Source organism: Sylvia atricapilla, chromosome 9 (genome assembly GCF_009819655.1).
Source record: "Sylvia atricapilla isolate bSylAtr1 chromosome 9, bSylAtr1.pri, whole genome shotgun sequence".
Classification (NCBI taxonomy): domain Eukaryota; kingdom Metazoa; phylum Chordata; class Aves; order Passeriformes; family Sylviidae; genus Sylvia; species Sylvia atricapilla.
In genome coordinates this window covers 9031614-9059440 of record NC_089148.1, presented here as the reverse complement: position 1 = coordinate 9059440, position 27827 = coordinate 9031614, and the positions used below count along the sequence as shown (strand labels likewise).

Genomic DNA, 27827 nt, shown 5'->3' with positions numbered 1-27827 from the left:
CCCTCCTCCCCCGCCGAGCGGCAGCGCCGCGGGTCGCCGCCCGCCGCCCGGCAGGTTGTAAAGTCATTAACTCCCCCAGCCATGCCGGCCCGCGCTCCGCGGGCCCCGCCGCGCCCGCTGCCGCCGCTGGTGGGCCGCCGAGCCGCCTCCTCCTCCGCGGCAGCGGCAGCAGCAGCGCGGCATGGCCGCCGCTCCCCGCCGCCTCCTCCTCCTCCTCCTCCTCCTCCTCCTCCGCGCCGCCGCCCCCCTCGGCGATAAGGTAAGCGGCGGCCCCCGCGCCCTCCCTTCCTCCTGCCTTCCCTTCCCTTCTTCCCTCCCCTCGGGGAGCCGCGGCGGGGCAGGCACCGAGAGGGCTCCGACCCGCGGCCCCTCGCCCTGCCTTCCCCGCAGGTTTCAGGTTCCCGTCGCTCCGGGATCCCCGCGCTTCCCTCCCTCACTCGTGCGCTGCTTGGGAAGGGGGTTCCGTCGCCTCTCGCCCAGGCTGACCCCGAGGACCAGGCTTGGCCCGCTTGCCTTGCCTGGCACTAACAAAAGGATGAGGGGGATGTGAGGATGCGCCAAGAGGGTCCCAGCATCACCACAGGGACCGCGGGGGCGCGGCGCCTTGCCCTGGCTGGGGGTTCGCCCGAAGCTGCCCACCACGCTCATCCCTCCTCGTTCGCCCCTAGCAGAAGGTTGGCTCAAGTTTATGGCTGGAAACAAACAGATTTCCCCTTTCCCCGTCCCTCCCGCCACCCCGAGCGTGGCTTTAGGCAGCTGCTTTCCCCACGGACCACGGGGTGCGTGTCCAGAGCCCCGCGCTCCCCTCATCTCTTCTCTCCTCCACAAAGCCCCCTCAGCCTGGCCCTCCTGCCGTGGCACTTGTTTCACCGCAGCCCCGAGACCCCTGTGCCCGTCCCGTCTCCCTCCCGAGGCCCGGCCGGGGGGAATCGGCCCCGTTCCCGTGGCAGGGCCGGCAGAATTCCCGTCTTCCCGGCAGAAATCCCGAGCTCGCGGGGCGCCGGCGGTGCCCCTGCCTCCACGGGTCACAGGCTGCATTGTGCCTCGGCGCTCCAGTTTCCTCGAGGGGAGCCCGGCCGGATTTCTTTGCTGCCTAAGGAATTCTGCTCTGCTAAAGGAAGAGGGGTTTGGGTTGTGTTTCCCACCCCCAGACTCATGGCTGGGATAAAGCAAATCCCACATGAGCCATTTTAGACACAGAGAAGACCAGACACTGCAGATTTACTGGGAATAAGTCAGGTTTGAGGAGCAGCAGTCTCCTGTTCTGGGGTTTGTCTTAATTCTGAAGCTTTGTTTTTCCCTTCCCACACATCTGCTGCCTGTTCTGTTTACCCCTGAGCTGCAGGGCTAAGTCAGAAGCTTCAGGCAGAGCAAGCCAGGTCAAGCTAAACAGATGTGAAGTCCTTAATTCAGGACCGACCTGGATGGACGACTCCACCAACACGTGTGCACAAGCCTTGGCTGCTCCCTCCTCCCTGCCCCCAGCAGCTGTGTTTGCACAACGCCTCAGACAAGGGCATCCCCAGGTGGGAGGAGGGCTCCCCAGGACAAACACACACCAGTTCTGTGCCCCGAAGATTCCCATGCTCCAGGAGATCCCCACGGAGCCATCTGATCGCAGATGACGTGGTGTGAGTTGTCCTGGTTGCTGGTACTGGTTGTTGTCCATCTCTGGTGCAAAGGCAGGGCACAAAATGCTCATCGGGGAATTCACCTGTAGTTCCTCCTGTCCTCCTGTTTTCCATATAAAACATTGTACAAAGAGTGTCAGAAAACCTCAATCCAGAGTTTGGGCAAGCAACTTCCAAACTAAACTACATTCAATGCCTCTGGTGATAGACATGTCTCATGTTCACTGCCTGTCATTCCCTTCTCCCCCTTCAGAGTTTTCAATCCTTTCTTCCAGCTTGTCCCAGGATAAGTGTGTTATCCCACTTGCAGGGAATCACCCAACTGACTTGGACCAAGTGTTTTGGAATGATGTGCAGCACTTGCCTGTGAACTTTCTGTCATGGCAGGATTGTGAACAGAACTTGGTAATTCTCCACTGGCTTCTGTTCACTGGTTTTCTAATTTGCTTTTCATCTGTGCCTCATTATATGTCCAGATTTTTGTTACTTATCTGCTGCAATTCCACATCCTTAACAAGCTTCCATTCTCCCACAGATTAGTGTTCTTCCTGATCCCTTGAAAATTATTCTGCATTGCTTGTTTTTCCTCAGGATACCTGCCCCTATGAAAACCTCCTCAGATATCTTGTTTCAGCTTTTCTAGGGAAAATACGCGTTTGTGTCTACTTCAAATATGAATCTCTCACAGAGACTATCTAGTCTACATAAATAGTGTAAAACAATGGGTGAGAAATAGCTTTATACAATCCCTGCTTATTTTGTAAAACATCAGGGCGTAATTGCCACTGCTATTGTTTTTGCTCAGGGCTCTGGTAGAGTGTATCACCACAGCTTTAGGCAGAGAATGAGAAAGGGGAACCCAAACCAGGGGCGTTGAACACGGTCATTCATTCCCAGATAATAATCTGCCATTCATTCCAGGCATTCAGACATCTGAAGCTACTTAGTATTTCAGTAAGTGGTGTGGTTTGCTCTAGAGAAAAGCCCTTAAGTGAAGGGATGGTGGAAATTTTTGGTAGAGGACATGCAGTTAACAGCCTCGGAAAAGCTCTGGGAAGAATTTATTTCATTTTCAGCTGCTGTTTCGAGTTGTGTTACGCTCTCAGACAGGGTTGAGCAGAAGATTTTATGACAGCTACTGTGCCCTTCAGTGTGGGCCAGCCCTCAAGGCTGCAGAGAGAGCCTTTCCCCCCAGATCCTCTATTAAGGAGGCATGTTTGTGGTCTCTCTTCCCAGACAGCTTTTTTTTTTTTTTTTTTTTTTTTCTCCAGGAGCCAGGCTCTAATGAATCTCAAGATTAGGCACAACAATAAGCAACACAGGGGACTGGGCCACCGACACGGTAATTGCAGTTATTCCCAGGTTTCTGGGAAAGCCAGTGCAGCTCTGAGCTGATCCCGAGCATGACAGAGAGGCAGCCGAGAATTTATTTCATCCCTTTCAACTCTTCAGAAAGGCCGCCTGGAAATCCGATAGGATGTCAGGCCGGGCCCACCCTTCTGTGCAGAGCTGAAGCATTTTTTGCTTGTGGCAGCCTTTGTTTGGCAGGGGGAGAGGGGAAGCAGCTGCTGGGTCTTTGCTTGGGCAGAAAGAGCTTTCAGTAGCACTGGCTCGTGGAGTGATGTTCCTTTGCTGCTGGCAAGTCTGGAGACAGGCATTTTATCCTGGAAAAGTTGCCTGCAGGCTGGGGTTGCCAGCTCTGCTCCCCCGGTGAGGGGATGGGAGGGCAGCCCTCACACGGCCTCCAGCACAGGTGTGGAGGCACAGGAATTCCTTGGTTAGCCTCAGAGAGGAAAAGCTGCAGCTCTGGAACCACCAGGTGCCAAACCACAAGCACCTCGGGGGAAATTCTTGTGGAGAGCACCTGGCTGAACTGGAATATGGTCTGCCTTCTCTAGGGATGGAAATTCTCATCGCCTAAGGAATCATATCTCCTTTAGGCAGAGCCCTTGGCCAAGCCCAGGCAGAGCCAGGCTTATGAAGGCTGGACCTATGTGCATCTCCTGTGCTCTGGTGTTTCTAGCCTGCTCTTTTTCCATGATTCTGCAGCAGCGCAAATTAGAGCAGCTACAGCATCTCCCATAGACAGGACAATGCAAAAGAGTTCAAAATCCAGCCCCTTTCATTTCTCCCTCTGTAAGGAGTAGGTGGAAAGGGGGATTCATTTGTCCAAAATCCACTCTTGGGATTTGTCGGGAGGCTTGGGAAACTGAAGCTGGGAGTTAATCTAATCTGGAGTCTGTCCCACAGTCCTTAATTTATTATCTGGACTTTTGGAAAACACATATATCTTCAATTAAAACCAAGAACCATTTGTGTGTCGTGGTCAATGCAGACTTATTTCTGACAATACAATAAATTCAGCCCAGATTGGAACCAGCTGCCCCAGCTCCAAGTACCTGAAGTTCCCACCCTTAGTCCGGGCCTAGGACTCGGATGCAGTCGTGCCATAAAGGGACATGGCCAAGGGGACAGCTCAGCATTGCCCTTGCTTACACAAGAAAATAAATGCTCCTAGGGAAGGTCTGGCAAGGGAGCTTGCTTGTGGAAAACCTGAGAGCCAAATCAATCTACTTAAAAAGTGATTGATTCCTCCAGTGCAGAGAGGAAGCAGGAACAGGGATTATGGACATGGGGGAACACATTCTACTAAAAGAAAAAGCCTCCCTGACCAGCATCTTTCAATAAATCCTCATCCTGTCAGTGAGGTGCAATGTGTCCTATCCTATCTGTGAGAAAGCAGCTCACAGATCAGGGATGCTGATCTGCCCCAAACCTCAGCTCTGATCTCCTTGTGCCCAGGCAGAACACCCCAAGAGCAGGAACCCTGAAAAGGAGCCTGCAACTTCTCACCGTTCCAAATACACAAACCCTGCTTCCTGCCTGGGGGCAGATCGACAGAGCAGATGATTTCCCTTCACCTGTTTCCCTTCTGCCCCTTCTCACCTGTTTGGATCACAAGGTCCTCAGGGCAGGGCTACCTGGTAGGTTACAGCTACACAATAAAAATGGGGTTTAGTGCCATTTGGGGAAAAGCTGTGCAAATATTGCGGCTTTTGGCCCACGTGCTTTCTGTCCAGGCAGTCCATGTGCCTCATGGAAGGGGTAAGACACCAGCTTTGGTTTTTTCCCCTCAGCTATGAGAGAATCAGTTTTGTGCTGAGCTCTCCACTCAGATACCAGATAAATCTCTGGAATTCTCCTTCCTGACAGCCGTGAAGAGCTCTTCCACCCCATCCTTGAAATGTGTATCACAAAGAAGCATAGGAGCAGTCAGGAAAGATTTTAGCTGAAGATACCTTACAATGAGAGACTTTTGGTTTGTTTCCTTTGTACACGTGGAAGCTGTATAGTCAGAATTTCCATTTACAGCCTGATAATACACGGTGAGACAAAAATTCTCATGGGAAATTGGTTGAGATGATCACTTAGAAGAACAGAAGAAGGTATTTTTGAGAACATGTCTTTTTCTTCTACTTTCATTTTCCTACTGAGGAGCTCAGCTGCTGGCCACAGCATTTGGTCCCCGTCAGGCAAGTCAGCTCCACCCAAAGAGAGCACTGAAGGGTTTTTAACACAACAAGGAGTTTTGTTGTCTTGTTTTTGAAATCAACTCTTGCAATCGCTGGAGAGCAAAGCACCAGGTAGCACGGTGCTTTTTTTGCAGCAGAGCAGGTTCCTTCCAACGTGCTCTGGCCATCAAAAAGAGGCACTATGCGCATTTCAACCATTTAAGTTACAACTTTCAAACATTTGCATAAACCAGCTGCATCTCCTCTGCCCAGAGGCTGTTCTATTGGCAGGCACTGAGGAAACACAAGTTCTCAGGCAGGAATTACACGACAAAATGAAGAGCACTTTGGCTTTATTACACCGTGAAAGAGCATAAAGCCAAGAGACAGTCAGCCCAAGTAGTGAGCAGAGCACAGTCAGTGATGAGCAAACCCTGCTGGGATTTTCTCTCACATCTATCAGTTCTGCTTTTCCAACAGGACCATCAGCCACCAAAACCAGGGTGTTTTGCTAACAGTAGCCCTGATACAACTTCCCTGAGCTCTTGCTCTAAGAAAGCACACCACACACACACACACAGAGTATTAATTTTCATCCATTAATATTTAAACACTTGGCATTTTAGCTGGATAAATCCCTTCCAGTCACTGTCCTGTATTAAACTCAGGGCTGCATTCGACACTGCTCACAGCTGTGTTTCAGTAAACAGCAGATTAGTTCTTGCACAGACAAGTTTGCCAAAGTCCCTGGGAGCTTTTAGACCATCAGACACTAAACAGGAAAATACTGCCAGGAAAAAAACCCCAACTGAACCACGGAATTGTTTACCTGCTGGGAATTGTGGAGATACAGCAAACAGCAGCCTACTGCAAGGACCCCACTGGGGTCAGAGGAGCTCAGGTTTGCCAAACTTGAAATCCAACAAGGTGTGCTGGGAGAGGGAGTGTTCCTCCTCTGAACATAGTGGGGTTCATGGGGAGAGGCTCTGGTTCTGAAGCTCTCTTGAAAATGATTTTTGTGAGGGTTGGGGGATGAGGAGCCTGGATCTGAGCTGCTTTAGTCACAAAGGGAAGGTTATCCATGGAAATGCAGCTCTGAGAATTGACACCTGTGTACTCCCAGCTTCCCTGCACAGCCAAGAAGTGCAGCTCTTCCTCTTCTCTCCTGAGCCAAGTGTGAGCTGTGCTCTGCTGCTCTGCCTAACCCGGGCTGGGGGTGATGCTATGGGGCCAGGCTGCAGCTGCTGTTACTGCCACACATGTCCAGCCCTACAGCCCTTCTCTGTCCCGTGAGATCCCAAGGCATCCTGCTTCCCATGCAGAACTCAGTCTTGGAGAGAAGCTTTGAGATCCTGGTGTGGCCCCACAGGACTCAGATCCTGGCACATTTGTCCCACTGCTGCCTGTTTAGGGGACCTCCAGGTGCCAGGACAGCTGCCTTTGGTGGTGAGGAGCCAGGTTCTCCAGCTAACAATGCTCTGTTTCTGTCAGGACAGTAGTGAGGCAGCAGATGGAGCTGGTGCCTGGGATGAAGAAGTCACCAAGTGGTGGGGAGAGTGGAGCTCCTGGTCCACCTGCTCCCGGTCCTGCGGCGGGGGGGTGATGTCCCGGGAGAGGCACTGCCTGAGACAGAGGTGAGTTGTGAGCCTGAGCCCCTGGCCAGGGAAAGGGGATGCTCCAGACCCTCAGTGAACACCCCCTGTGTTTTGGAGCTGAATCTCCTGGGTTTGCAGGATCAGGGTTGCCTCCTCTGTAGCCTCTGGGAAAGGAAGGCAGCTGTGGTCTGTGGGCAGGGGTGGAAGAGGGGGACAGGAGAAGCATGCCGCAGTAGGGAGGTGACAGGTTCCCTGAACATGCCACCCACTCAGCTTCAGTTATCTGATGGGGAGCAAGGGGCTGGTCCTCACTTGGAGTCCTGAGGATGATGGGGTTATGGGCTGGAGAAGGCTGGCTCTGCTCCTCTTCTCCTTTCCTTCACAAACCCCTGTTGCCATGGCTGCTCTGACCAACCCAGCCCTGATTTGTGGCCAGTTCCTGTGCTCAGGATGTGGGCACATATTGCCAGACACCTTATGGGCACTTGATTTACTCCTGGCAGCAGCCAGCTCAGCCACATCTCAGCAATTTCCCCTCTTTATTCCCTGCAGAGCTGGCAAGTTTTTTTTCCCCTCTGTCATTTATCTGGCTGTCACCTGACAGCATCTGCATTTGTCCCCTACAGCTGCTGCAGTCCTGGGATCAGGATTGGGTTTGTGGGAGCGGGGAGAGCAGGAGAACTGCGGCTGCCTGAACTTCTGCTGTCCTGTCTGAGCTACCTTGCCACCAACGCCCCCTCCTCCTCCTGCAGCAGCTCTGTAACCTGCTCCTGCAGGCTCCTGGGATGTTAATGAGAGCGGGCGTCCTGCAGCACAGCGAGCTTTCCCTTCTGCGTGAATGCACTCCTGAGCAGAGCAAGCTCCGAGCAGGGCCCCCGACCTGCCCTCCTTCCTGCTGCAGAAAGCTTCTGTGTTCTGAGCTGCTTGAGAGCATGGTGAAGGTCCAGATGTGCTGTAGGACCTTCCCTCTGGCTGTGGCCTCCCTGGGTGTCTGTGCTGCTGCTCCTCCCCTCTCCGGCACCCTGGGAAAGCAGTGGGAACAGCATGGGGAGGAAGCCTGGGGTTGTCTTGCACCTCTACAGCCAGATCAGCCCTTCTGCCCTTTGCCTGCTTCCAGAAGGGAGATTTTTCTCTCCATTTGATGCCAGCTCTGTCCTTGACTCCACAGCTGGGAAGGGAAGGGTTTGCTGTGGTGTTTTAGTCCGGGGATCAAATTTGAATTAAAAAAAAAAGAAAGCCCAGCCCAAAGGTTTCTGCAGCTTTAAGGTGAATGGCTTAAGTTCGAGGCAGGTATGGCCAGGAAACAATTTCTGCCCGAGTCTGCAGGAAACCTTTGCTTCTGAAAGGCATGGCACTTTTGAAGTGTTACTGCAAATTTAGGCTCTGCCTGTGTCATGTAAAGCGTTGCTCTGGAGGGACAGCTGCAGTACCTCCAGCCAGGCCAGCCTGAATATGCTTAAGGTGTTCCTTGTGTCCTCAGTTTCCAGTGCTGGTAACACAGTGTCTGCTGCACATCTTTACACATTGCCTAAATTATTTTGCAGATCATTACTGCATTGCCTTAACCCATGGTCTCAGCCATTCTCCATATATCTTCACAGCTTTCAAGGATTTTTTCTGTCTTTGCATCAGTCAGTGTCTCCTGGATACCTCATGCTGGCCAGAACAAGATTCAAGTGTTGAGAAATTCCTATGGTTTTCGTTCATCACCTGTACCAAGCCTTCCCTGATAATCTGCTGGGGTGGCCAGTCCCCCTGATAGTCACCACCTCTGTGCCAATTCACAGTGAAATCAACTCCCCCAGTCGCTGCAAATCCTGGGCACATCCATAGGGGTGATGGACCATCAGCTCCTGTTGTCTTTGGATCACATAAGCCCTTTTGGAGCTCAGAGGTGAAGGGACACAGGGGTGCCAGTACTGCAATTGCTCCCTGTCTGTTCAACCTACCCCAAAACAAGAACAGTCTAAAATCACAGCCCACCTAAAAGCACTAAAGATATGTTTCAGAGGAGATGTTGGCCAATTTAGATCCAGAAAACTGCTCTGATAAAACACCTGCATAGTTTTTCCCACTTAAGTCAGGCCTGACCCCTGTGTCATCCTCAGTACTTCACAGACCTCCAGCTCATGTCTGGAAACTTCTGCTTTTCAGGCTCCAGATGCCCCAGGGAACAAACAGCACCATGTGTGTTGGTCAAGCCAAGCACTACCAGCTGTGCCAGCAGCAGGTGAGAAACACTTCCAGTTCTGACTGCTCCTCACAGTGGGGTGTGGGACTCAGGGGTCCTACTTGGAGCTGCAAAATCACCAGCACTTGGGGTGGGATCTCAGAGGATGGAGACAAGGGATATGATCCTCTCCTGGGGTGCTGGATGGTGCGCCTTTGAGGACATGGGAGATGGGCTCTATTCTTTGGGACTGGGAGATGGGACAAAAGGATGTAAAAGCATATTTGTTGTGGGGTGAGGGGAGGGATGAAGTTTTTCCAGGATGTTTTTCCCATTGCTGGAGGGAATTTTTGCAGGGCTGTTAAACACAGCTGTTTGTGAGGCCCTTGGCAATGGAGGCTTGGCCTTTCTGCCTCTCTTAAGGGACATCCAAGTCCATCACCAATTCCTTCCAGGGTGGACAGGACATTTCCATCCTGCAAGGATGCAGCAGGGACAAGCAGCTGTCACAAGAATGGCTGTGAGATTGGGAGCTTTTTGACTGAATTTATTCCCTCCATAGCCCTGCCCAGCCAACACAGCAAGCTTCAAACAGCAGCAGTGCTCCAGTTTCAATGCCAAAGCCTTTGGGAAGCGCTATTACCACTGGATGCCCCTCTATCCAGGTGGGTTTGCACAACTTCACACAAGGGGTGAGGGTCAGAAAACACCCACAGGATCTTCTTGAGCACAGAAAAAGTCCCAGGGGACAAGGATGGATGTCCTGGCTGCCCTGGGTTGTTCTGAACAGGATGCTCATCCATTTACTAGACAGTGACTTCATGAGGGTGTCCAGTTGTCTCTTGAGGCCCGGACTGAGTTCACCTAAGATACTACCCTGGTTCTGGACTCCCCTGTTTTTCCATTAGTTTTTCCAAGGGGACATGGAACACCTGCACCTCCAGCTGCTCACGTGAACAGAGCATGACCACCACCCCACACAGTCAGTGCCTCTCTTAGAGCCCTTTTTCTGCTCTTCTACATTTATGTGTGGCCTGGGAGATGCTGATGCACATTCCCATGATGGGCACAGCAATGGCCCTACAAAGGCATGGCAAGGAAGAGGGTTTGCCAGCAAGAAGGATTTCTGCTTGGCACGGTCCCCAGTGAAGCCTCACACCATGACCCCTCCGCTGCTGTAAAATCCATGGCCTTGGGGTGTTATTGTGAGTAGCAGGAACATCCAAGGTGATATCAAACCATCAGCAGGGACAAGGGGAAGGTCCCTTTCCTCGCTGCCCATCTCTGGGCACCTTGACCTGCCTGGTGAGCCTGTGCCTCTGTCCCTGCAGATGACTACACCAGTATCTCCAACAAGCCGTGTGACCTCCAGTGCACCACCCGCAGTGGAGAGAGGCAGCTGATGGCCCGAGCACAGGATGGTACCTCCTGCAAGGACAGGACCTACCAAGGGGTCTGCATCAATGGGAAGTGTGAGGTAAGGCTTTAGGAGGAAGCAGCAGAGAAATTGGGATTTTAATTGTGTGGCTGGACCTCCTGGTCATTGCAAAGCCAAGGGGTCCCAGCAGGGAGTTGAAAGAGAGGCCTCACATTGGATTAATTCATTACAAGCCCCCAGAACCTCCCCAAAAGAGTGCAGTAGCGTTTTCTGGGAAAGACCCTGCCCCTGTAGAGGTAAGCTGGCCCCAGGAAACCTTCTGTCCTGGTTTAGGGCAAATTTGGGAGAAAACCTGTGAATAGGGTCCCTCTAGAAAGCAAATGCAAATAGCCTCTTCCCCAGCTGGTCTGGGAAAGAACTTCCTTGGATAAAAGTGAAAAAACTATTTATTTAACAAACAAAGTGCCCACAAGCATAAAGAATGAATGCTATGAAAGAATCAAACTTCTCGTTCTGAAATGAAATGGCAAAATTGAGAAAGTCTTTGCCTTGGGCTGTAGCTCAACTTGCCCAGTCTCTTATCAGTCTTATCAGGAAAATGCCATCCTGGGCCCTGGTGGGCCACAGGTGTGGACTCCCAGTGCTCCTCTGAGTTTTCAGTCCAGAGCAGGTTTAAAGAGTCCCAAGAAAAAGAAAAAAAAACTCCAGGAAACTTCTCTGCCTCAGCTAGCTAAAAACTAACTACAAGCACAGGAGAGCTCTGTCCCGCTGTCTGTCCGTGCTGCAGACAGCACAGCCCAGGAGTGGAATGCAGAGGAATCAGAGCAGTTTCTGCAAACAAACTCTGCGTTTCTTCTTCCCCCGCATCGCTCCCAGAACCAGTCCCAAAGGTGTAGAACTTAATACACAGCACAAACAGAACAGACAACTGGGGATACAAGCATCAAAAAGTCACCCCAGGAAACCCTTCTCTTGTTTTGTCCTTTGCAGCCAGTGGGGTGTGATGGGAGCCTGCACTCGCCCCGGACGATGGACAGATGCAGGGTGTGTGGAGGGGACGGCAGCACTTGCCACCGTGTCTCGGGCACCTTCCGAAAGGCAATCTCACAGATAGGTACTCCCTGCTACCAGTCTGGAGACTTCACCTGCTACTTCCTACCACCAGCTGGCACGGAGGGGGACTGGCTTGAACTGTGGGTAGGAGCTTTCCCAGCTGCTTGGTGGAAAGAGTTGAGGAGTGCCACCACCCTTGCTTAAATGCCTGTGTTTTGTCCTTCTCACTTAATCATCAGAGGAGATTGGTTTGATGTGCTCTGTATTAGGCTGGTAAGGTTTCCCTTCACCTGCTTAGAATAGGAAGTAGCTGGGGACTTATTTGTTCATATTGATTTTGGCATCTTGCCCACCTCAGATAATGTGAAGAGATCAATGAATCTTCTTTTATTTGTGCTACGTGTTCATTTGAAACTTAAGCTATGATGAGGGTCACAGCATTTGTTTCAGCCTGCACTTAATCTCCTGCTTTCCCCAGTCCTGTGGCTGGCACAGCTGAGGACTGTTCATTTCATTTTATTTTCCCTCTGAAATGAACTTGACATTCATCCCTGTAGCCTGATGGCCCAGTCCTCCAGCCACAGGAAGAATGGACTGTGGTCTGCTCATTAGTAATTAATGAACTGTGGTTTGAGAATGTTTTGGAACATTTCACCATGTTGTTGTTTCACTAGTTTGCCTCACTCCCTACAAACACCAGCCTAGAAAAGCACTCGAGCCCCTTTCCTGGGCAGGGGTAATGGTGGTACCCCCTGCAGCAGTATGGGTACAGTTTTGGCCTCCCACTCCAGCACTGACAATATCTTACAGAACAGACAAGACTCCCGTTTCCAGCGGGAAAGACAAACTGCCAAACCACACAACTTTAAGAGCCTCTTATTTCCTCTCCCTTTAAAGGTCAATTTTTATGTCACTCCTGAGACAAATTCCATGGAGTCGGGAGCTGAGGGGACCTATGGTCTTTTTCCACCCTCTGTTCAGCACCAGCTCTGATCACTACTAAGCTTTTTTTCTGTGCTCTTGCCAGAAAGAGTGTGAAAGCACATTCATCCACACGCCCAAAGCCAGACTGTTTCATTGTGCAGTTCCTTCCCGACTCCAAACCCAGCAGTGCTCAGACTGACATCCGTAATGGTGATCTGTTAATGGGATTTCAGAGAGCTGGGATGAGAGCTCACAGACTGGTGCAATGTGCATTTAGGTCCTTGGCACCCTGCTCCTGAAGGGCAGAGCCACCTCCCTACAAACACACTTCTCTCATGAGCTGCTTCTCCCACCCAGACCTTTTTATTCTGCCCTAAGGGTCTCTTCATGCTCTGTTCTGTTCCTCAGGTTATGTGTTCATCACCAACATCCCTGCTGGTGCCACGGACATCCTCATCATTGAGCGCAGGAAAACAGAAAACATCCTGGGTGAGCAGAGGAGTTGGATGGGCATGGAGATCCCAGAATAGCTGCCTGGGAGGTGGGAGCAGGCTCTGTGCACTCCCACCTATGCTGTGAGAGACCTACTGAGAGCATCTCCTCCAGGGTAGCTGCATGGGTGCTTCATGTCTCCAAAAACCAAGGCTATCACATCTCCAGTGCCAGGAGAGACGTTTGGAACCCAGGTTCACCATGGGCAGGGCCTAGGGTTTTGTTTCTGCTGGGCTTTTCTCATTCATGGGCTCTTTCCTCTCCTCAGTGCAAGAGTTCTGCAGAATGTCCCATTTCTCTGTTTTCTCTCTCTTTGAAGCTCTTGCAGATGAATCTGGGCATTTCTTCTTCAATGGCAACTCCGCCATTGACCACCCTCAGAACTTCAGGGTAGCTGGCACCGTCTTCAAGTACCGGCGGCCCTCGAGCCTGAACTCAGATGGGCTGGAGTATATCATAGCTCATGGGCCCACTAACCAGTCTCTGAATGCCATGGTATGTGAGCAGCCACTTTTAGGCTTTCCTGTCTTGCCTGCCTCCCTCAGACAGTAGCAATATAACCTGGTTCCCAAGCCAAACTTGTGTGGGGGAGTGGGTTGAGGAAGCCAGACAAATTGGGAGGGCTTTCCTTTTGGATTTATGAGGATGCTGTCTTCTCTTAACAACCATCGCCCAACAGATGTGGCTAGAAAAGGCTTTTGGGGAAGTCATACCCTTGAAATAAAAGCAGTGTTGTTTTCTTTCCCCATTTCCTCCAGTACTATAACTTTAATGGGAAAATGCCTCACGTAACTTACGACTACACTGTCCCACGGACACCGCCTCTCCGAACTGCAGCCCCTGCCCTTGCCAGGCCTCTCTATCACCACCTACCAGAGACCAGCCACAGCCACCCCATTCCAGCCAACTCCAGAGCTGCCCAGGATTTCAATGCCACGTGGCTCTCCCTGTCACCAGATGACACCAGTGAACAGCTTCCTCTAAGGGAAGGGCAAGAAGATTTAGACTTTGGTCCCCCACACTTCTTGCAGACCAACTCTACCAGTCAGACCCGGGACTGGGGCTGGGAACAAAGCGAAGAGAAGTATGACTTTCAGATCAGACAGGTCTACCATGCAAATACAGCAGGAGAGGAAGAGGAGGAGGAAGCAGCAAGAGCTGGTGGAGAAACAGAGTTGGGTTGGTTGCTTTGGTCTTCCCCCTTTTTACCGACTGAAAGCAGATATTCCACAGTGGTCTTCTTGAAATCTAAGCTGGATTTAGCATCAGGGTGGGCAGGAGGGAAAGATGGTAAATAGGGGGGTGGAGACTGGCAGGGAGCAGCAAGGGCCAGTGTCTCTGTGGAGGAAGGGGGGGCTGCCAGAGTGTGGCCACAGTGAGGAGGTGTTGGGTCATAGGTTGGACTTGATGATCTGAAAGGTCTTTTCCAACCTAATTCCTTCTGTGGTTCTGTGATTCTGTAATCTGGGTTAGGCAGGGCATTCACTCGGTGCCTGAGCTTGGCAGGGAGGGCAGTGACAGCAACAGGGCCTAGCAAAGTCCAGTGATCATCAGGGGACAGGTCAAATCTGAGGTCGATTTGGGAGAGCCATACAACAATTCAGGAACAGAAGACATGTGCAACATTGTGCAGCCCAGGACTGAAGGCCCAGACTAGAGTTTAAATGGGGCTCCAGAGCAGTGACCAGACAGAGTGAGGGGTTGCTCCCTCGTAGAAATCTTTGATTTTTAGGCTGCACACTGAATGTCATTTTTGCCTAGTTAAACGCCACACGCTGAAGTACAAGCCATCCCACATAGTTAAAGCATGCATTTTAATTCCAGCTCTCAGGTTCAACCAAATCTCCGTCAGCAGCACGGCTGTGCCCTACAGCGTGAGGAGACCCGAGCTGCCAGAGAAGAGCCGTGTGACGTCCTCCAGGCTCCGACTCCTCAGGCGCCTGTGTCACCGAGACCCCCACAACGCTGCCTTCTGCAGGGAGCTGCAGCCCCTGGCAGCCAGGCTGGCCCCCAGGAACTCCACGGCCGGGCTTCGGCCCCGCTGGCCTCAGGGTCTCCACAAAGCTCCAGCTCGCAAGAACTCACTGGGGGACTTGAAAGTGGAGGCGTCTGCTGGTGGTCAGGGCGAAGCAGCCAACTACAGCATGAGGGCAGCTGTGGAGAGCCCTCTGCTCAGGGCCAGCCCCACCGCCGACATCAGCCAGGCAGAGCCTCTGCGAGCCCCTGGCACGGAAAGGTGGCCCCTGATTTCCTGGGATAAAACAGGGCGTGGTGGCTGGGGAGGGAAGGCCGAGCCAGTCCTCTGGGAGTCTCGCTGCTGTCCTTGATGTCCCCATTCACCGGGGGCTATCCATGGAAGCTGCTGTCGGTGCTTCCTCCAAAGAGTGATTGTTACAACTGGCCTGACATGGAGCTTGTGGAACATATTTCAGGGTCCATTTAAACGGGTGCTGAAGGACCTCGTGTGGTTGTAAAGAAGGCCAGGAATCCACAGCATGTCACATATACACATATGCCATCATGTCACACCCCTCCTGTCCCATTCCTCTGGGCACATAGGCTTCTGAAGCTTCTGTAAACATTTGGCAGGAGACCGAGGAGCAGCTTTTAAATATTTTGGGGATGCTACATTTGAACTCTCCCACTACATTATATGATATGAGGGGGACCTTGCTTGAGGTACCCTTTCCAGCCCAAATCATGCCTCAAGGTGAGGTGCAAGCTGAGGCTGAGGGCACCCACATGGCTGGCAAACCACGATATACACAAGACTCACTATGAATGATGCTTCCTCCTTGCTAGTTGAATTTGGGAGGTGGATCAAGGCTTTGCACTCTCTGTTCATCAGTGATCTGCACTGCCCAAGGTGGAGGAAATGAAAAGCAGAAATATTGGCTTCTTTCCATCTTCAAAGACACCAAGGAGGAATTTCGCTATATTTCATGTCTGCACCAACTTTTTTCATTTTTAGCTCACACCACCTTGTTTTTTCCACAGCAATGAGTTCGATGTGAGCCTCGTGGGCCACGATGACATCAGCTTGGCTGACATGTATCGGTGGAAAGTCTCAGCTTATGCCCCCTGCAGCTCCACCTGCACTTCAGGTAGGTTTGGCTTCAGGTGACTGACCACGCGAGGTCCTTTTGGGCTGTTGAGAGAGAGAATCCTGGTAATTTTTTATACAACAGGGAGAGTTTCAGATGCAGTGAGAACTCCAGTTATCTAATGCTGGTGGGAGGAGGCTCTTGGATCTGATGGAGCGTGGCTGAGGGTGTTGCTGGCCCAGCAGGTATCAGCACCTCCTACGCGATGTGTGTGCGCTATGATGGAGCAGAAGTGGATGAATCCTACTGTGATGCCCTGACCCGACCAGAACCCACTCATGAATTTTGCACAGGGAGAGACTGCCAGCCTAGGTGAGTGGAAGTGACGTCAGCTGTCCACGGGGAGATATCTCTCTAAGGATCATTTTCTGCTTAAGGCACACAGCCATTTTTAGGCTGAAAGGTGTGCTTAAACTAAGACGACCTCGCATCCCCTTGTAAGCAAAAAGAGGGGAAGAATTTGGGACCTAAATTGCCTGCTAAGGGCAAAGCTGGTTTCAAGGCCAGCACCACATTTACTCAGATGTGATGAGCAGAGCCCCAGCAGCAGCTGCTGGGTGGGGGAACCCCGGGTGTGCAGGCACATCCCTGATTCCCCGTGCCTCTGGTCCCCCTTACCTGGGTGTTCCTTTGTGCTTTCCCTGCTCGTGGAGGTGGGAGACCAGCCGGTGGAGCGAGTGCTCCCGGACCTGCGGCGAGGGCTTCCAGTACCGCACCGTGCGCTGCTGGAAGATGCTGGCGCCGGGCTTCGACAGCTCTGTCTACGATGACCTCTGCGAGGCAGCGGGGCTGGCCAGGCCCATGGAGAGGAAAGCCTGCAAGAACAAGGCCTGTGGGCCCCAGTGGGAGCTCTCCGAGTGGTCCGAGGTAGGCTTTGCTCCCAGAGCTGAGCAGCCAGGGCTGGGTGGGGTCTGGAGGAAGGTGGCAGGTAGATGGTTGGCACTGAGGAAACCCTTGGCCACTGTACCCTGGGGAAACGAGGAGTGCCTCTATCTGCAACTGCCCTGTTCTGGCGCTGCTCAGCAGACAAAGCCCATAGCAAAACATTTTTTCTAAGGTCACTTCTAAAGCAAGACAGTGACTAAGTAAAAGCCTTGCCAGCAAGAAGCTTCCTCTTCTAGAGGATCCAAACTCAGGGCCAGTTGGCAAACAGTACCATGGAGTCGGGATTAATACACGGGAGTCACAGTTCACGTTCAGACTCAGTGTTTACTAACTCTTATCTATATTAGTCTCACAAGCCGTGAGTTCTCTAGTTAACAAGGTGCAAAATGGAGTACCTCTCTATCTCTACAAGGTCTTTTCAAGGACAATCCATCCAATTGTGAAATGCCACCCAAATCATCTTCACTTTAAACCCAATAACTAACCACTTGAAGTCCGCAATGTGGACTTTATTAACCAGTTACAGAAAACCACCTAAACCCATGAAGAAGAAGGAAGAAGAAGGTGAAATGACCTCCAGCCTAAAGTCTCCATCTTGCCCCATATATATTACTATATGCTAAATTCTTAAACTCGAATTTTTCACCCGGTGAGGTCACACAATACTATTCAAACTACACACCACCAACCCCAGTGCTATCACTCAATTTCAGAAGCCTGTTCCATGGCCTGAACTCAAATGCCATGCCTGCCTGAGGGTCAGTGCCCCTCAGCATAGAAAGCCTGAAAGTTTCAGCCTCCAGGGTTCCAACACCATGGAGGTACAGAAAAACTAAAAGCCCATTGCAGTCCCTTTGACTGACTTCCCATAGCCTGCTCGGGTTGTGGTCCAGTGACTTTGAACAGCAGCTTTAGGCATCAACACATTGATGTGTTGGAGCTCTAGGTCCCAAAGTAAATGGGCACCAAAACCAGAGGCGGACACCTTTTTCTCGTCCTGCTGGGGCCCTTCCCTCTCTCCTAGAGCAGCGGGAGGAAACAGCTGATTCCCCAGCCTTGTTCTGTGCTGCTGAGCCCCGGGGCTGACTCCTTGTGGCCCTTGCAGTGCTCGGCGCGGTGTGGCACGCCGGGGACCATGAAGCGGGAGGTGCGCTGCTCCGTGGAAGCTCCGCTGTGCGACGAGTCCCGCAAGCCCAGCAGCGAGAAGGTGTGCACGGGCCCGCCCTGCGACCGCCGCTGGACCGCCTCCGACTGGGGCCCCGTGAGTCCCCCGGGCATCCCTGGGCATCCCCCGTGCCCCTTGCACCCACCGCCGGGCTGGAGGGTGGGAGCGGCTGGGCTGACGTGCTGCACATCTCTGGGCTTTGTCTGCCAAGCTACAGGAAGTAAAATAACCTCTGGTTTTTGCCCCTCCTTGGTGTAAATTTTGGTTAACTGTGAGCTGGGCTCTGTTCAATAATCTGGGAAGCTCAGGGCACCTGGAGAATGGAACCCCCTGGCCAAACGAACCTCTAAAGCCTCTCGGGATCCAGTGCAACAGTCCCAGTGTCAGGGTTGGCCTCTGGACTCAGCTCTACTGGCACCACCAATCTTGACCTCTCCAACTCCCTGCTTTCTGATGTGTCTAAATGCCTTTTGCTCTCCAAGTGCTCAGGTCCGTGTGGAGAGGGGCGCATGAGCCGCTTCGTCGCGTGTCGCAACCTGGAGGGCAAGGTGATCTCCAGCTCACAGTGTGACCCGGCCACCAAGCCCCTGGCTGTGCACCCGTGTGGGGACAAGAACTGCCCTGCACACTGGGTGGAGCAGGAGTGGGAGCAGGTAAAGCCAAGCCCAGCCCCTGTGTCCTCAGACCTCCTTTCCACCCCATATCCCACAGGATGTGGTGGGAGTTTGGTTCCCTTGGCAGAGCACAATTGTATAATGTGACCTCCAGACATGGATCTGTATCCTTGTCCCAGCTGCTTTGAGAAAGAGGGAAGGAGTAGTGAATATCCCAGCTTCTCCCTGCCGTACCCCATAAAACTCCCGAAGTTTGTGGCGTTTGCTGCCTTCCCAGGGAGCTCCACGGGAGGGCAGCAATACCTTCAGGAAACTGCTCTTCCACCTGGCTCCTCAGCAGAGCCTTGCTCACTCACCCCCACAGAGGACACGAGTTTCCCACCAGTAAAGAAAAAGTCTGAACAAAACCGGCTTAGTCTCTGATGAGTAACAGGTGGAGGTAAATCTGAACCACAACCCAGATCCCTGTGCTGAAAGTCACATCCGGACCATAATTTTGTACTTGCTTCAGAGATGACAGTCCAGTGAACATGGTCCAGGTGTTCTGTCCCCCCCAACACTCAGCCTCTGCACATCTTTTCACTCTCTTTCTGTTGCTCAAGGCCTAAAGACTTCAGGCTTCACCATACATGCTGATCCAAATCCCAGAGTATCCAAAGAAACACATTGAATCAATTGTGAGGCTCAAGCTTTTTCTTTGAAGTCTTGAGCAAAACAGGGATTCCTACAGCACTAAGGAAGAAGGTTTCTAGGATATAAGGGAAGCAGCCAAGCCCTCTTCCCTCCAATCATGGCTAATCCTCTCTTATCACTTTGCTCCCTTTATAGCTGCTGACTGCATTCAGCTGAGCCTCCTCTAGCACCAGTAAGACAGACAGACTGGTTAAACCTGGCAGTTCTGTAACCCTCCCCTGCTCTGGTCCTCTGTGTGGGTCACACACAGTCCTGAAGTGCCATTTTTAGCAGTGACCCAGCTATGAAACTTATCAAAGCTCTGAAAGACCAGCTGAGCTCCCCACCTTTGCCTGTGCCAGCTTTTTTGCTGTGTTCTCTCTGCTGATGAGCTCTGAGTTCTCAGGATGACTAAGGGTGGATGCAAGCCAGTTGTGCTGGCCTTGCTGTGGTGAAAAAGGATTCAAAGCAGTGAAATCTCAAAATGGCAACTGCCTGCATGGACATCAGGGAGCAGACCCTGCCTCCTGCTGCTTTTCCTGGGGGTGTCCCGAGGGAGAGAGCCCTCTCAGCTAAGCCTGCATAGCTCTGGGTTCAGCAGTACTTGTCTGTGCACATCACCTGCACTGCACCACTTCGGTCCCCTTGGGCCCACACAAAGCTTGGCAGTACTCCAAGATGTAGGTTGCTACATGCATATGCTATGTGGTTTTCCAGACCATAGATACAAGTAAAAGAAGACAGAAACAGCCTCTTGCAGTCTTAGCTTGGCTGCTCCAGGCACCCTGCGGTAGCTGTTCTCGAGGCCAGCCAAGGTGAACTCAGCTGAACACTAATTACCAGCATCTGCCCCTGCTCCCTGGGAAATCACACCCCCTGCTCCTGTGGCCTGAGCAGCACTTCCCTCTGTCAGACTGGTGTTAGCACACTTTAAGCCTTCCTCCTGAGCAGAATGCCTTCTTGCCTGAAGCTGGAGCATTGTTTGTTAGCAGGCTGCTCTGTTCCCCCACAGTGTGATGCCAGCTGTGGGCGAGGGGTGAAGAGCCGGCTGGTGCTGTGCGTGGGGCTGGAGAACGGGCTCTACAGGGAGTACCCTGAGAAACGCTGCGAGACCTCTCCCAAACCTGAGGAGCAAGCTGCCTGCTTCAGGAGGCCATGTTCAACGTGGTTCACCACCTCCTGGTCCCAGGTAGGGCTGGGGGTGGAGGGGAAAGGGCAGGGTCGGTGGAGCAGGACCTGTGCTGAGGCTCTCTGGCAGCCTGCTCTGCCAGGGATCTGCCAAGTCTGGGTGGGACCCTAAGTTCTGCCCTTCTGCAGAACAGGCAACAGGATGAGAGACTGCTGCCTGGTTTAGATACCATATGTCTGTCCAATACAACCCAAAAAAAGCCATTTTCCACCTGTCTAGTTAGTGTGCCAGTGGATGCTTGGCCAATTCCAGAAGAGACTGACAGAGCCATTCAAGGTACACTGACAGGATCATCCACATGAGATCTTTGGTCTCTAATAGATGCATAGGATTGGTGGGTTCCTCACCTTCACGGCATCTCGTCAACGTGAAGATCTTTGGTGCTGTAAACATGACTTTTTGTGCCAAATTGAACTATACAGCGAAAGGTCAATTTTGATCAAAGATGTTTCTCCTTACCACTCTGCATACAAAAGTCAGACTAATTGGCAGCACATGGAGGCTGGAGAAAATCTTGGAGCATGGGGGTTATTGTCTCAAGAAGAGCATGCACCACACTCCACACATGCAGGATACAGCTGTGTCTCCTCTGCTGCCAGGAATCCATGTTTTGTCTTTCCCTCTTTCCCTTAATAGTAACTGGTGAACATTTAGGGTATGGGAAGACTGTGGAGCTGTGTCTGGCTTACAGCACCCATTTTCTCCATTTTCTGTCACAGCACCAACTCTCCAAACAAAAGTAGTTCTGAGCTGCAACAAAGAGATGAAAAGCAAACTCTCCCTTGCTTTGCCCCAGCCCCAACTCAGGGATGCTTTCCTCCAGCAAAAAAAGGGGAGAGTAAGTTTGAGATCAGTGTGGCATTTGACTCAAACCTCCTCAAGAACAAGGATCCAAAGCAGGGATCGGGAGACCTCAGTAGGGGAAAGAACTTGGGAGCTATAGAAAACCAGAAAATGCCTCTCATGCTCTCTCTCCTGTTTCTTGACCCTGACAGTGCAGCAAGACGTGTGGTGCTGGTGTGCGACTGCGGGAGGTGAAGTGCTACCAGGGGGAAGCCCTGGCCCAGGGCTGTGACCCCTCTGCCAAACCAGAGGCCAGGCAGACGTGCCAACTCCAGCTGTGCCCCACAGAGGCACCAGGTACATCTGGGAGGGCAGGGAGGCAGAGCAGCCCTTGGCTTTGTCCATGACATCCCTGCTGGGGGAGCACATCTCCTTTATAACCCCTTCTGTGTGTGCTTCTGCTCCCCAGAAGATGCCTGTGAAGACAAAGCGACGGCCAACTGCATGCTGGTGCTGAAGGTGAAGCTGTGCTCACACTGGTACTACAGGAAGGCCTGCTGCTGGTCCTGTCGCCTCAAGTCACCCTGAGCACTGCCAGGACATACCTCCCTTCCAAGTTCAGGGGCAGCAGGCCCCTCAAGCCAGACTTTCCACTTGAAGCCACCCCACTTGGCTTGGCTGTGGAGCCAGTCCCTGTAGAGCAGCCTGCTCAGCAAGGAAGGATTCCTACAACTTAGTCATCACTGTTCCCTCCCCACTGGGAGGGTTTCACACAAGACAAACCATCAGTGCCTAGAAAGCTACTGAGGAGTGAGTTGGGAGAGCCTGTCCCTGCTGTCACCATCTCCGAGGGCACCGAAGGCAGCCTGTGCCAGGGCAGGGACAGCAGCATCCCTCTGCTCTGCCCTGCAGGCTTCCTACTACAACTGCCAAAACACACCGAAAAATGTGTCACAATAAAGAGATAAACTATACAGCTGTGGATTTGAGATGCATGTGCCTAGGCCAGAGCCAAGGGAGGAGCCAAGGGGAGCAAAAGCAGGAGCAGGAAGGGTGGGGAGGAAAAATCCTAGCACCAGTAGAGCTCCCAGGCAGCACTGGGTAAAGCCCTTTTGGTGTTGCCTGCCAAAAGAACAGAAACCACTCCTGGTTTGTATTTCAAAGTCCTCGTTTATTTCTGACATTGAATTTGGACCCATAGCTGAGCAACAAAGACAGAGAATAGTAACAGGAGGAATCTGAAGTGGAAAAAAAATCTGGGATCCCTGCCCCTACCCCATCCTGTTCTTCCACCAGCTCCCAAACCTTCCAATTCTCAGCTGCATCCCCTGTGTTTCCAGCCCTTCCAGACTCACCCATTTCCCTGTAGCCATGCCAGACCCAGGGCGTGTGTTGGCTGCAAGGCCAACCCTCATCTTGGCCATCTGGCTGCTCTGGAACTGCCTCTCCAGCCTCGGCACCTCGTTAGCCCATGACAGGTCACACTTAATCTGCTTGTGACGAAGATGACAATGGAGTGGCTTTCCTTTAACCACAAGGGTGACCCCAGAAATATGTGTTATTCCCACCCTCTGGAGGTCATGGCGCTGCCACGGTGGTGGGAAGCCTTTCTGTGTGCCAAGAGGTAGAGTTGGATGCCAGGAGCCACCGTGTCCATGTGCTGGCTCTGTGCCTGCCAAGAGGATGGCAGCACGGGGCTGTCTGGCAGAGATGTCTGGGACACATTAACTTCTTGTGGCTAGATGAGACCTAGCTGAGCAGATGCTCTAGTGGGAAAGAACGGGATTTATCAAGTTAGCCAAGATTTTCTTACAGTTACAAACCATGTTTTCAGGCAGGAGCACTGGCTGGATGGGAGGCAGTAGGAGCTACAGACTATTGACCAGTGGGATCCAGAGAGCTTTGCTGCTGCTAACTTTCATCCTCCTTCCTGCCTGCCCTTAATATGAGAGGACATTAAAACCTCCTATCACTATTTGGAGAATGGTAAGAGACTCTAAAAGTGATGCAGCCAGACTGAGTCTCCCGATAATGGAAATGCAATGTCTTTTCGGGCTGGAGGTGGGGGAAGATGGTGCATAACATTTGCTCAGAAGTGTGTGTAAAATGCAGGCTGGGGGAAGGTGTTTGGTTACAAGGACCATCACCATGTTTTGCCTGGCTCTTTTCTTCAGATTAGAGGTGCCAAGGCATGGGCAGGTCCAATGTGTACGTCAGCCTTTTGCCTGGTAACGTGGGCATTTGAGGCTGGTGCTCCGTGTGTCTCTGTGCTGAGACCTACTTTTTCTGTGTGTGAACGGGGAGGTCAAGCCCAAATCCTTCTGTGAGCAGCGGGATGATTTCTAAATTGCAGTGGTGAAAATAAAACCCCACCACTCACTTTTCTGAGCAGTCCTACCCCATATTGCAAAGGCATGGCAAGGGTTTCCTGCCATTGCCTCCAACAGCACCCACAGGGATCACTGCTGTCCCAGTCCCTCCTCCCTGCTGTGAATGGGAAGTGCTCAGCAGAGCAGTCCTGCACTGGTTGCTATGGAAGTGCCTGGGAATGACGGAGATTTAGTAATTTTTCACCTAATTTGATTTATGGAGGAAGAAGAAACTTTCCCACATTCATTTTTGCGGAAAGGCAGAGTCACAGGCTGTCACTGCCTGCTGCAGTGCCGGTGAAGCCACGTTCACAACATGTTCTAAACATTTGGGTCTTGCACCCTCTTCTTCCAGAAGCAAAAGCAGGGGGAGACCCCAACCACCTGAACATCACTGTCCAGTGGGAGGGCCCTGCAAAGGAGACATGAGCCAGTGGGCTCTGCTGTTGCTGTCAAAAGCAAAATCTGTCCTAAAGCCAACTTTCCTCTGGCCTGTCAGAGCTGTCAGGGTGGGGCTTTGAAAGCTGAAGGTGACCAAAACTTCAGTTATTTAGGAATTCAATTCTTCCCATTAGTAAAATCTTGCCATATTCATGGGTCCAAGTTAAAATTGCTCCTAAGAACGCTTGTGAAGAGTAGAAGAGGCGTGAGCTTTGGCCGCAGAAGGACTGGCCTGTGCCTGTTGGTGTGGGTGAGCACTTTTGCGAGGAACTTTGCCTCCCCCGGCAGTGACCTAAATTCATGTCCTGAGCTTCTTCAGCACGTGCCAAGACCGAAGCAGGTGGGAGATGGTGCCCTATGTTACACTTGAACAGAAAAGCTAACTGCTAGCAGCAGCTGACACAGTACGAGGGGAGCAGGACGACCTGGATCTTCCCTTCTTCCCTTGCCCATGGCTGCGGAAGGAGCGCTGCCATGCCCTGCCGGGCGCTGGGATTCACCGGGGATGGCGGCTGGCGGTTGAGCAGCCCATTGCTCCCTGTGCCAGAGGCAGCGGGCATCACCTCGAGGGGCTGTGAGGGGACACCGAAGGCCTCGCTGGGCTCAGGGAGCCGGGGAGAATGACATTAGGTTGTACTGTACATAGCCCTCGTTAGACAAGTCCCTTTGGGAGAGAGAGAGTAGAGAATAATGACACTTATGATGGATTCGGAGGTGGCCGGTTCAGCGCTGCCCTTTGAGGTCTCACTCGCCTTCTGGCCCGCGAGGCTGGGCCGTGCCGGGCGGCTCAGCAGGGCCACGCTGGCCTCGGGCTGGGCTCTGGGCTCCTCTCCTCAAAGACAAGTGCAAAGCCCCTTCCCTGGATGGAGCACCAGCTGGGGACTCCCTGTGCTCGCGGCAGTGGCGACTACACCTCCGTGCTGATGGCCCGCGGGTTGGGGACGCTGTCGCGGAGGAGGCCGTGGCGGCTCAACGTGTAGCTCTGCAGGGCGGCCATGTTGAGGGCCGGCCCCATCTCCTTGTAGCAGGCGGGCGTGTAGGTGACCCTGTCGCCGCCGTTGCGCACCATGTCGGCAGTCCGGATGTAAAAGGGGGAGCCGTAGGGGGAGCAGGTCGGGCAGTAGGGGTGAGCCCCGTGCTGGTTGAGCTCGCCGGGCGGCGCGGGGCTGCCCTGCCCATCCACCATGCGGGAGCTGCACGCGTTGCACATGACGAGGTGCGAGTGCGCGGGCAGGTCGGGCTCTTCCTCTTCCTCCTCCTCCTCCTCCTCCTCCTCTTCCTCAGCGGAGTCATTTTTCTTACAGCAGTAGTACTGCAGGGAAGGGAAGGGGTTGTGTGAGGGGAAGCGGAGCAGCCGGCGGGGCGGCCCTGCCATATCCTCACTCCCCTTCATCCCCCTGCCACAGAAACCCTCCGGGGCCTCTTGCCGATCAGCCCCATCATTCCTGGGTCCTGAGAAGACCAAACCTGGAGCTGCAGGAGGCACCTGCTGGGGAATTCACCCTCATCCCCCTGTGAGGTTTGCAATGGGAATTTCACCCTGCCGGTATTTCATCCTGCCAGCTGGAAACTGCTCCAAGTAAGTGCTGTGCTTTCCATCACACGGGCACTGCTGCATGGCCCAGACTTCACATTAACTTTTAAAGAGCAGGAGGTTGTAGCTAGCCGTTGTTGAAAGCCTCCTCGGTTAATTTACAAGGGGAAAAAAAATTATATAAAAATCTCCACCTGGGTGGTTGCAAACCCAGCCAAGCCTGCATCTCAATTAGCAAGTGCTGCAGAGCCTCAAAAGCCTCAGGGCAGTACCCCCCACACCTAGGGGAGGGAAGGACATAACTGCAGCACCCGGGGGAATGGGAGCTTTCACCTCCCTGCCATCACAGACAAAAAAAAAAAAACAAAAACAAAACCAAAAAAAGCCCATCCAGACCCTTCCTGCAGCAGCACCTTGGCCTGAGGAGCACAGAATCATAAAATATCATGAGTTGGAAGGATCAAGTCCAACTCCTGGCCCTGCACAGGACAGCCCAAAAATCACACCATGTGCCTGAGAGCATTGTCCAAGCACTTCTTAAGCTCTGGGAGCTGTGACCACTGCCCTGGGGAGCCCGTTCCAGTGCAAGGTGGGAGTGGCAAGGTGGAGGACACTCACCTGTAGCCTACAGTAGCAGAGCACAGCAATGATGCACAGTAGGATCACCGTCGCTAGGATTCCCCCGGTGATAACAACAGTTCCCGCTGTCATCCGACCGATTCTCCATCAAACTCTGGAAGGCAGGGACACAAAACTCGCCTTCCCTGGTCTTGTCATCACATCACGGATGTGATGCCCACAAGCCATCCCAAAATATCCTCATTCCCGTCTCCCCTGCTGGAAAGGTATCATCCAACATTCTCCTCTTCCTCCTCTTAGTGAGAGGACACCTGAAATGCTGCATCGCATCCCCTCACTGTTATTGCTGTTCTGGCTTGGGGTCTTTGTCAAACACACCACAGCCCACTGGCAAAACCTCGCCCTTACTGAGCCAAAAGGGGATGATTTCCACCCTCCTGCCAGAAAATCCAGTTTCTGCTTCAAAATGCAGAAACAAACCTGGGTTTTGACCAGGCAAAGCCAACAAGGAGTCTCTGAACTCCACAACACTCTGATCCCACAAATTGCACCCTGGCTGCTCATCAGGCTCTTACAAGGCTGAGCAGCCCCTGCCCCCATCCCACACCACAGCACCTGGGGATACTCACGTTCAGTGACGGAGGCGTTGGACCTGGAACAAGTGGAGGGAGAGGTTAGACATGGCCTGACAGCACCCCTTGCACCTGCCTGCCTTTCCCCATTTTCCAAGAATTTGCCTTGATTTGAGATCTGTGGGAAGCCCTGCTTCACCCCCGTGCTATTTTCTTTAATTTGAAGCAGGGAAAGGAGGAAAATTCGCTTGGAAATTGCTCCCAAGCTGGGAGCAATGCTCTACAGGAACAGGGTGCAGGCCTGGCTTAGTCAGCACTTGGCCTTTTCCACTTTAAAATTTATTACCAGGAAGGCGGATGCATCGTCACGCTGATGTTTTAGGTGCCGCCGGGAAAGAAAATCTCTCCTCCATCCCCTCCAGGACGGGTGAGCCCCAGCATCCCCCTCCCACCCCACGGACACTTACCCAGAAAAGGACAGGCAGGATGTCACAGTCACGCTGGCCCTGGGCTGGACGGTGGGGACAGGCAGCACCACATGGCCACAGAGAGACTCAGCGGCCCTGGGAGGGAGAAAAAGGGGAAAACTCCACCGTCAGCTCATCACCCTTTCCAAAGGGGCTGCCAAGTGTCCCCATCCCCACCAATGCCACCTCTGTCACTGCAGTGAGGCTAAATAAATTGCTTTATTTTAGGGAGACTGTCAGGAAAGGCGGGTGCTGCAAAGGTGGGTAAAGCAAATTGCAAGGAAAGGATGATCCCGTGCCCCAAACTTGCCATTTCACCAAAACTGAGGGCTTGTAGCAAGAAGTGGGTGCAGCCATTGCCCCATCACCCCTCGTCCCCCCGGCGATGCCCAGCGCAGCCACATTTCATTATTGGCCTCCGTGTCCCTCTGTGCCTCGTCCAGAGCAGGGATAATTGATAGGGCCCAAGTGCCAGCCCGTTGCAGCTGAGGAGATCTAATTACCCACTCACCACGCGGCCCTAATTAACGGAGAGAGAGGTGGCAGCTTCCAGGCGAGACCTTCCCAACCCTGCCCTGGCCCCTCTCTGCTGCACGTCCCAGCAGGCACAGTGTGGAACCTTCCTCCCCCAAAATCACCCACCCTCCTCGCTCTGCTGTGGTGGTTTGCACACCCTGCCTGCCACAAATTGATTTTCA

General features: G+C 52.7%; 2 protein-coding genes across 2 annotated transcripts; one reads left to right on the top strand and one right to left on the bottom strand.

Annotated features, from left to right (window-relative positions):
- Positions 1-81: 81 nt before the first annotated feature.
- Positions 82-22087, top strand: LOC136365206 (ADAMTS-like protein 2). Its single transcript, XM_066325548.1, is given in 19 exon segments — positions 82-105; positions 108-259; positions 6640-6777; positions 8893-8968; positions 9471-9573; positions 10240-10385; positions 11277-11400; positions 12672-12752; positions 13075-13250; positions 13514-13934; positions 14580-14991; positions 15753-15859; positions 16042-16171; positions 16513-16726; positions 17850-18005; positions 18392-18562; positions 20208-20384; positions 21380-21524; positions 21637-22087. Coding segments are annotated over 19 exon segments (3072 nt in total). The 3' UTR covers positions 21756-22087.
- An 800-nt stretch (positions 22088-22887) lies between these two features.
- Positions 22888-26820, bottom strand: LOC136364721 (protein FAM163A-like). The gene is made up of 3 exons (XM_066324734.1): positions 26720-26820; positions 26130-26244; positions 22888-25289 (listed from the first exon to the last, which is right to left on the bottom strand). The coding sequence occupies exons 2-3, from the start codon at positions 26220-26222 to the stop codon at positions 24885-24887; spliced, it is 498 nt and encodes a 165-aa protein (XP_066180831.1). The 5' UTR covers positions 26223-26244; positions 26720-26820; the 3' UTR covers positions 22888-24884.
- Positions 26821-27827: the final 1007 nt, after the last annotated feature.

Coding starts and splice junctions, on each gene's coding strand:
- LOC136364721 (XM_066324734.1), bottom strand. CDS start 26,222: ATGACAGCGGGAACTGTTGTTATCACCGGGGGAATCCTAGCGACGGTG. Junction 25,290..26,129: donor TCTGCTACTGTAGGCTACAG/GTGAGTGTCCTC, acceptor CCTTCCCTGCAG/TACTACTGCTGTAAGAAAAA.